A 10,557-nucleotide genomic window follows, 5' to 3' on the forward strand; every position below is an offset into this window, starting at 1 on the left:
AAAGGTTCAAACACCCAAATATTTGTAAGAAGATATTTACCAGTAGTTTTTAAAAATATTTCAAGATATATTTCTTCGCATATTTTAAGATTACAAATTCAATGGTAAATGAATGAAAAATATATAAACCACCGTTCTCTTTCTGTGAAGATAGTGTATATACGAGGTCTGTAAATAAAGTAATGAGACCGGTTCAGAAAAACTTTTTATTTACAATCCAATTATGCATGGACTATATCACCTTTAAAATAGTTCCTTTGGGAAGCCGCACAACGCTTCAAACGGTGTTCCCACTCTTCATACCAGTGTTGGAACTTAAAAACCGGAATCCTTCACATGGTCGATTTCAATTTTTTTTATGTGTTCTATTGTTCCAAAACGGTGTCCTTTGAGGTGTTTTTTTTTTTTTAAGTCGGGAACAAGAAAAAGCCGCAGAGACTCAAGTCAGTGAATGAGGTGCTTGAGGAACTACAGGAATATTTTTCTTTGCCAAAAATTCAGTAATTGACAGTTCAGTGTGACAAAGTGCGTTGTCATGATGCAGCATCCAGTTGTCCTTGATGACTGTTCTAACACGGGCAACTCTTTTCCGCAGTCTTTCAAGAATTTCTCGGTAAACATATTGATTTGCAGTCTGCCCTGTAGGTAAAACCTCCTTATGGACAATGCCATTACTATCGAAGAAACAAATTATCACGGTTTTGAGTTTTGATTTGCTCATTTTTGCTTTTTTCGGACGTGGTGAGTTTGAAGTGTGGCACTCCTTGCTCTGGCGTTTTATTTCTGAGTCGCACCCAAATATACAAGATTCATCACTAGTAATAACATTTTTTTAGAAAATCAGAATCAGTTTAAATTCGCCCTAGAAGGTCGCAACACACTTCCACCCTGTTGTTTTTCTGATCAACAATGAGGTTTTTTGGGACCAATTTTGACAAAATGTTTTCATGTCCATTTCGTTTGTCCAAAATTTGATGGACTATGGTACGGTTCAAACTCAATTGTTCTGCAATCATTCTGACAGTTAACCGCCGGTCTTACCGTATCAATTCTCTGATTCGCTCAATACTGTCTTCTTTTTTTTACGTTAACTGTCTTTCAAAGCGCAGATCGTCCGCAACTGATTCCCGGCCATCTGAAAATACTTAAACCACCTAAAAACTTGGGTTCGTAATAGAGCATCACCTTCATACGCCCTTTTCATTTTTGAAAAAGTTTCAGTAGCATTATAACCGAGTTTAACACAAAACTTGATTGCACAACGTTGCTCATAATTAATATCACTCATTTTTATAACGCACAACAAAAACTAATTTCACGAAAAGTTTGTTTACCTCTCACGTGCCAAAAATAGACTAAAAGTATTAATACCTAGTATAGATCAGATGTTGATGTAACCATATGTTTACTAGTAAATTTACAGTGTTGCCACTTCGGCTGCCAAAAAAACTAGTCTCATTACTTTATTTACAGACCTCGTATATTGTTTCTAATCAGAAAATAGTACAGAAAAAAGAAATTATAATAGAGAAATTAATGAAAATTTGTATTAAGTTAAAAATATTTACATTTGATAAGACTAAAATCTTTGTTTCCTTTTTTCGTTCAAGAGGAGACGAAAAAGTGACAATGATATTTTTTTTATTTTTTGGAAAAATATAACTATAGAAAAGATTTCAAATATTCCATTTTAAAACTTAAAAAATTAACTGTTTTATAATTATCTGCACTAGAAAAAAGGATGAAGGAAGTAAGAAAATTGGATAGTCTACCTAATCTCAAATCACATGTTAAAAAATTAGTCATTTTAACCGTTGAAATCAATCGTGTGGAAATTATTTGATAAAACGTGACTTTTACAATACGAAGAACTAATATTTTCTTTTTAAATGACGCCATGCAATAAATCTTTAATCCTATGGCTGCCAAAAACCAAAAAAAAATACATGTCGTTGTTTGGGAAAATTATTCGCTTCAAAGAGCGACATCGTGCGTTTGATCAAGCAAATGTTATTCTTTTCTAACACTGTAATCTTTATAAATTTTGTTTTAATATAGATAGCAACGGCACATAATTTCATGCATTATATGGAAATATATACATCATATACAATGGCTAATCTAAAGTTCAATCGGGAAGAAATCAATTGATTTATGATAAAAATACTTCATTATGATTGCTTTTGTGTTAGCAAATAATTTAAACAGATATAATTTAATCTTTTCTCGTATTATTATAAAAATTCCCTTACTCTGTTTTTTAAAATATTATTTTAATATCCTGATTACTACTACACGTAACCGAATATATGTTGCACTCGTAATTAATATATCAGAAAACATTTACGAAAATCGACAATATTTTGAAGTAGACAATATATCAATTTTTTTATCGCTAAGTAAGTAGTCAAATTCTGATTTTGATGTTAGATTTATATTCATGGACAAACATTAAATCGACCTTGATATGACAAAAATAATGTTTTATCATAAAGGTGACAATTTTGACAGCTGCCTACCGACAAATTGTTTCTCTGACACTGTCAGACAGAATAAAGTTTTTACGAATTATGAAATATATATTTATCATTGCTTACTTATCAATATTTAATACCTTAATAATTCGATGCGTTAATATACGGCTTCATATTTCAATAAAAAAATCCGAAATGAATGACAACTTGATCATTTTCTAGGGGTGAAAAAAAATGTGTACATAGAAACAGTTTGTTATACTGTGATAAAAACTTACAAAATTTTTTATGCTTTTAAAATACCACAATGACATTATTATTAAAAATTCTATAGCCATAGAAATCACTTTATATTTCTTTTTTCCTTCTCTTGTACAAAAAATAAAATAATTATTACGGCTGTATAAAATGTATTAAATGAAAATATTTTTAGCGTGTGTAATTTTTCATATTTTTGTAACTTTTCTTCTATTCATCAATTTTTGTCTTTTTCTCGCACTAAAATTGCTTAATTACGTGTTTTAACTACCTGTCCAGCCTTAATTGTGGCTGTGGAAAGTGTAAAGAAGGCGTGTAACTAGTGACCTAATCAAAGTTACTTTATCCGAGAGTAATTTTATTCACTATACAACCGATCAGTCTATATGATGAAAATAATTGAGATGTCACTCCTTGGGCTGACTGTCACCTCCATTTCAGTAGACTTGGCATACTGATGAACAACAGAATATTGTGCATAGAAAAGAAACTGTAATCACTTTACTTCATCCACTTTCTCCATTTCTTTGGCAATGGATGATTGTTGTTCTTAAGAACAGTTTTCTGATTTTCAGAAATGTTTTGTGTAAGGCCGCCTGAAGCCTTACGGGTTTTGACCAAATCACAACATATTTTAAGTAACAAATAATTATGTCGTTAAATACATTTGCTTCATAATGGATCGATAATCCTCGGTACAGACGCCTTTCTGGAAAAAAGATTTAAATTTTTTACAAAAATTTCTTCCAAACCTTAAAGCCTAGCAGTTTACTTAAATTGGTAATTTCTTAAAACTACTAATTGGTTGTTTTTTATTCTTCATTCCATTCATTGCAATGGTAACTAAAATTTATATAAAAGTATTATATCGAAGTATTATAAAATGAAAATTGTGATTTTTAATTTTTTTTTAAATAACTTTTTTACGCTTTCAATTATACTCATAAAAGATAAACAAAAAATGATCAACTTTACAGTTAAACTCTGAAGGTTTTCGCTGATATACTTTTATTGATAAAGATAGCTGTTACAGTGAAACATTAATGGATTTGAGTAGTCTGATACATTACTATTCTCTGTAGTATTTGTCAGTAGAGTGTGATATATATATATATATATATATATATATATTTATATACATATTGTGTGTGTGTCTGGGAATATACATTCCCAGTTTTTCTGGAAAAAATATATAATTAAAATATCAAAATTTTAACCGTAAAGGGCATGTTATATTAGGTTTCAGAAAAGGGTTTTTAACAGTGTTTCATTAACTGTTTTTAATAAATGTCCTGAAGATCTAAAACATCTTCTAACAAAGTTATGAAAAAGTAAATTAAAATATTTAATTTTACAAAAACAATGCTACTCTTTTAATGAGTATTTTAAAAAATACTAATGTACCTCAAGTTTCTGCATTATTGACTAACATTTGCGTTAAAAAGTAGCTAATATTTTGCAAATATTTTTTTTTTTATCTGTTAATTATCTTTAAAGAATCTTAGAACTACTACTTCATTTTATTATTAATTTTACATTTTTTATTCACTAATAAATATTTGTTCTTCACATAATTTGATGTCTGTTTTACGCACCCATGGATTGTGTTTTTTTTTCACTCAAATATTTGTTTAAATTAGGGGCACTTGAAATACTGTTCGTAGTCAGTACATACGAATACAGCATATACGACTGTATTATTATTGTATACCCTTACTTAGTGTATGTGTGTGTTTGTGTGTGTGAATGCGCGCGCGCATGTATGGGAGGGCATACGTGCTTGTGCGTTTAGTAATGGATAATTTATTTATTTAGATAATATTCATTCTTTAGTAAAGAATGAAGTTTGAGTTTTAAAACTAAATGTTTAGCTCACAATAAAGAAGCATGATAAAAAAATAAACACACTGTCACTTATATATTCAACGAGCAATTTTTATTCGAAGCGTACTTTACGCATGAATTATCACAGAAAATATGACAAGAGTTCTTTATTATTTTCTCTGTGTCAGTATTCGAGCACTACTTGTATGAACTAACGCTCTTAACGTCAGGACGCCCCAAATGGATATGAATACATCCCGACAACACAGAATACTTTGTAAACATCTTATTTGCAATAGCTTGTACTATACAATAAAATGAATAGTTCTATTAGCAACCTAGTAAAATGTTAAACTACAACTAATTATGAGTTTAATAATACAAAAATATTTTAACATCAAAAAATTAATATTCAATATAAATAATTCTCATAAGCTCTTATAGTATATATATATATATATATATATATATATATATATATATATATATATATATTAATTTACCTTAAATTTATTCGTTATATGTCACACATAGGTATTTTATGTAAAGTACTTATAAATAAGCTTGATAACTGACGTATGAATTTGATTAATCTATAATCAGATGATCTATAATTAATAGATTATTAATCCATTTAATTAATAATTAAATAGATATTTTCTAATATCTATTTGATTATTAGTTTACCGTGGGAAAATGGTTAAAAAAAGCAACTTGCAGATAGTATTATTTATCTTTTTAATGTATTCAATTCGTTTTACGTTCAAATTACGGTACAACTCTCAGAAAAATATTTTAATAACAATCAACTTCCTTATTATTTTCACATTCAACCCTGCTATTTGTAAAAGTTTTTTTTAGTAAAACTTGAGATTTCATTAAACTAATCCTGAGATTAGTGATTTCAAACATAATGGTTGCCAAATATAATATTACGCTTTTTTCTGCTTGAGATTGCACAACGCTGAATCCTCTGCGTTATAAATATACAAGTACACAGGCCACTCCATTTCTTTATAGAAATGGAAAATGAATGATAGAACACCCTGGAACAGCGACAAATACATACTAATAAACCGAAATTTTTCCTACCCTTACATATTATATAATATGATGTAATTCATTTTAAAATAAATGTTATATCTAAAACAAGTATTACTAAGTAAGTTACAAACAATTTACATTATTAGATTACTTTACTTTATTATATTTCATCAGCAATCACTTCTAATGATCTTTATGGAGTAGGAAATAAACATATAAAAAATAAACAGAAATATTGCAATAAAACAGCAACTCGAAAAATAAAAAGATAATTCGCCACAATAAAAAGGCATTAGCAAAGTTTTAAAAATTTGGAAATAGATGTATATTTAACAATGTTTTGATTGATTAATCCCATTTCTGTGTTTAACGATCAATATTCTTCTGTAATCAGTTGATGTATGTCGCTTGATATAAATTAATACATCAATTATTTTTCAACTTTGTTGAAATTATGTAGTTGAAAGTAGATTCTAATTAATATTTTGCAATATTAGAAATAGACGAATTGCGAATCAGTTCAAATAAATCTCTTTTTTTTTATTCACAAATGAGAAATCTACTTCGGTTCAATTTGTGAAAGTACGATCATCGTTATTTTACCTACGTAGTAAATAACAAACGTCCTTAGTTTATTATAGTCGTTTTACGGATTACTTTAGCGAATTAGTTTGAAACTTAATTACTAGCTTCATATTAGCAGTAATATGAAGGTAGTAAATAAGCTTTAAGCTTCATTAAAAGCTTAAATATGGTCTTTTAATATTTAGCTAAACTAAGTAATTTCACATTAAAAATTATTTCCCTCTACTTAGAAGTTATTTTGAAGAAATTGTTCTTTCAAATGCCACACCATCCCCGTAATACATAACTTATAAAATACTCTACATACATTTCTTTATTTGTATTATTAAAACGATAAATCAGAATTTTCAGTTTTTTTAATAAACTATCCTGACATCAACATCTATTATTTGGAAAATGGTAGATAATCGTCAGTTTAAAAATGTCCAAACTAAAAGAGACAATTTTTAAAAGATTAGTTATTAGGTCAATAGAAATTTTTTTTACGTTTTATGTAGCCTTAAATTCGTGTAAGCTTAAAATTAGTTAATAGAAGGCTATTTTTCTTTAGTTTACAGGAAAAAAAGTGATTTTGAAATAAAATAAAACCACTTCTTGACTCATAAAGCAGTTTATTGAAATTCAATCTCATCGGCAATTATTTTTTAAAATTTATTTGTGTTTACAATAGATTAGAACATTCACGTTCAGCAAAAAATCTCCTTTCTTAAGTCGCTGAATTTACAATATGATGATTTATTATTACAAAAAAATATTTAAAAACATACTGAAAATGTTTTATAAAACAAAAGAAAAAAAAAATATTTAGATTAAAATAAAGCAATAATAAATGCATCGAAATGGTTAAAACTAAATATCCCAAAACATTTCACAGATAATATTTATTTATGAATTGTGTGAACAAATTATAGAAAGTATGAATATCGTTAACGTTTATACTGCTGTTAGTATACTCTTATACTAAATTTGAAAAATTAATTTAAAAAATACAAAATGTGCAGTAACATGTATTCTAAAAATGGTCTTGTATTCTTTAAAAACGCACATGTTAGTTTCAATTATAAAAAGAATGTTTTTGTCTTATATTTTACTAAACTCATCCATTTATTTAATCCATGGAAGTTTCTGGTTATTTATAGAAGCAAACTGGACTGTTGAAGAAAAAATAGAGAAGGCATTTTAATAATTAATATACTTTCATCGTTATAGTCTAAATTATATTATTATAATATAAAACTTTATTTTGTAATTATGCCTGAAATAATTCATTCTATTTCAATTATAGCAGTTCGAGGTGGTGGGAAGATTCCAGGAGGGAGGCTACCGCAGATTGGGAGTCGCAGGGGTTCCCACAACCAGAATTCGGGCAGGCGTCGAGGACATTAGATACAGAAGATAAACGTTTTCTCTTACTGCCTGCCCTGGATAATATGCTGCTTAGGCAGATGTACAGTAGCAGACAACATTAGTCCAATATATTTAAGTGTCATTCCCGTTCCCAGAGGGTATCTCCATAACTTCACGCATATCCTGAATGATTTGTAACTAATTAAAATAGTAAATAAAGTTCATAGCAAAATCCGATATAAAAAATAATCGTAGTACTGATACTAAGGTCTGTCTCCAAATTAATAGTTACATTAATACTATCTCTGAAACCACAAAACAGCAGAAATATCTATTTAAATAAAAACATTTATTTTTTTTATTTATGTAAAGTTATTATTATTGTAAACTTTTAAAGTCATAAATAATTAAAACGATAAATAAAGTTAACCTCTTGATGACGTAAAAAAAAGAAAACATTTTAGTGTTGTGAACTCGAAATTATTTTATAATATTAATTATAATTTCATCATTTTAATCAAATTTATGGGATTACAATAACGTTACAATTTGCTCAGAATTTTAATCGTAAATTTATATAACATAACAGCGAATACAGTAACTTAAACAACTTTTTCAGTTGAGTAGATATGTTTTATTTTTCCAAAATTTATCGATGCACAAAAAAACAATAAAATATATACACTTTTTTAACATATTATAAGGTTTATATAAGTGCATATACAATAAAATACCAAGAAAGTAAATGATAAGAATATTTTTGGAGTTGCCCTCAATAGCTTTGTTTTTATATTATTTAATATTATTTTCTTGTGGGATCCATTTCTATTAAGATCATTATCAAACTGCAATAGGTATTAAATTTAATAACTTAAGATTTTTCAGGGAATAAACAAAAAAAATACTTTTAATCCATAATTACTACGTTATTGTGTACAAGTCATTACCACAAAATTATCGTCATAAAAAAAAAATAATTGTAATTAGCCGGTGAAAATTGGATTAATCACTAAGGTATCGTTATAACATCTTCTTTTTTTTTTTTAATTTTTTATTCTAAAACTTCGTAAAATGTAAATAGATTGATCAAGGAAACCATGATGATATTCTTAATTGAAATGCATCCATTTACATTATAATTTATGAATGACTGTACAGTAATATTAGGTAATGTGTGTAGATAATGAAACTGGTAAAAACCTTTATTTTATATATTTTATATTTTTTCTTATACACGTTTACCTTAAAATTATAATTTTATTAATATCTAGGAATAGGTTTATTGTATTTTTTAATTTGTTTTTAGTTTTGTTATAGTCAGACTTTTTTTAAAATATATTTTTAGATTTTAAGCTAATTTTAATGTCAGAAATTAATTTTTCTCAATATAATTATTATAGTAATTTTTTATATTTTTTATTGTAAAAAACTGCAGGATATTAGGTGAGATTTAAAAAAAATTATGACAATAATGCATGAATTTATTGTATTTCTATTGATGGTTTTTATAAATAATAAAAACCAACGTACCAAATCTGCATCTTCCATTGTTATTTCTATAGTACGAAAATATTCCATGCGACAATACTTCGCTGTGAAAAAATTTACTATCCCTATTTTCTTAATCAAATATATTTATATGTTATAAATAATATACTTATTGCGTATAAAATATAACGTAATATTTACAGAGTACCTTATTTATGTAGACAGTAGAAGAACGTATACACGTGCTTATAGAAAAAACGATTACATCAAAATATTATTGTTACATTTATTAATATCTCAATGTATTTATGTATGTTTATCACAAAAGGACTGTCCTTTTGAAATGTTTATTCATTTTGATGTATTTTCTTGATATTTAAATAAAATTCTACAAACTAAATAACTCTCATTTTCTCTTATTTCATCCTGCTGTTTCATTCGTCCAAGTAAGATGGGGATCTAGTGTTTGATCTATATACCTTAGAACTCAAAATGTATTTATTCCACAACTCATAATACATTCATATATAAATATCTCAACATATTACATACAGTGACGTATGAAGATCTAAATCGCTGAGTTTTTCTGTAAATTAACTGACCCAGGCAGCTGTTACATACGTATAATTATGTATATGGAAGTTGTATTTTCTCCTGCTTTTAGAAAATTAGTAATTATAGTTTTTCTATGGTAGAGAAAAAATGTATTGTTAGCATAATAAATAATAATATGCATACATTGCAAATAATTTTACAATGTTATCTTTCACCTCATTTTAATATTAATAATAATTTATCCTTTAAGTAAAGTTTTGTAGATTTTAATAAATCTTCAATATAAAATTGTTTCTGACTTTTATGTAAATAAAAGAACAACTCTTTGCTAATGTATAAGTAAAAAAGTTTTAACATTTATTTGGCCCTTAAATAATTTTTTAAAATATATGCAAAAAAGTAAAAAAACTCTAAATAATGGAAACAAAAAAAGGAACATTGATTAACGAGGAGGTTAGTAATAGCTTTATGTGAATCAACGTGCCATTTTCTGCTCTTACATCTTAAACATATAGTTATTACAAAAAAGCTAAAAACAATAAATAGAATTTATCTTAAACTCTTTAGACTTAAGAATATCAAAAACGAGTCTTACCAGGTCAAAAAGATATTTTTAAGTTTTTTAAAGTTTTTTCATATTTTTAAACAGTATAAAAAGTATAAAAGACGATAAAGAATTACGTAAATTTCCAGGCTAAGCTAAGAAAATAATAATTCTACTACTTCGGAAGAACATTAAGCGGAACATTGAAGTATGTAAGTATTCTAGCAAAGAATTTTGTAAAACCATTATTGTAAGACTGATTTTTTTAGATAACTTACATTGGTTCCTTATCTAAAAAATACAGACCCATGTGTAAAGACTCAGGTTTCATTTGCTCCTTTTTTATTAAAAGAAAATATCTTTAAATATTTAATTATATTTTAATATTTTTCTTACTCTTTAATTTTCACTTTTTGAGTTATTCTTTATAAAAGACTC

General features: G+C 26.8%; 1 protein-coding gene across 3 annotated transcripts in view; it reads left to right on the forward strand.

Annotated features, from left to right (window-relative positions):
- Positions 1–9,523, forward strand: part of Nplp1 (Neuropeptide-like precursor 1) — a 171,757-nt gene extending 162,234 nt beyond the window's left edge. Inside the window, exon 4 of one of the 3 annotated variants that reach the window (XM_075354927.1) lies at positions 7,471–9,523. In XM_075354927.1, the coding sequence (XP_075211042.1) occupies positions 7,471–7,654 (184 nt within the window). In that variant the 3' untranslated portion in view covers positions 7,655–9,523. The remainder of the gene's footprint in view (positions 1–7,470) is intronic. The other 2 variants (XM_075354930.1, XM_075354931.1) reach the window with 2 other exon arrangements.
- Positions 9,524–10,557: the final 1,034 nt, after the last annotated feature.

This window comes from Lycorma delicatula, chromosome 1, assembly GCF_047948215.1.
Source record: "Lycorma delicatula isolate Av1 chromosome 1, ASM4794821v1, whole genome shotgun sequence".
NCBI lineage: Eukaryota > Metazoa > Arthropoda > Insecta > Hemiptera > Fulgoridae > Lycorma > Lycorma delicatula.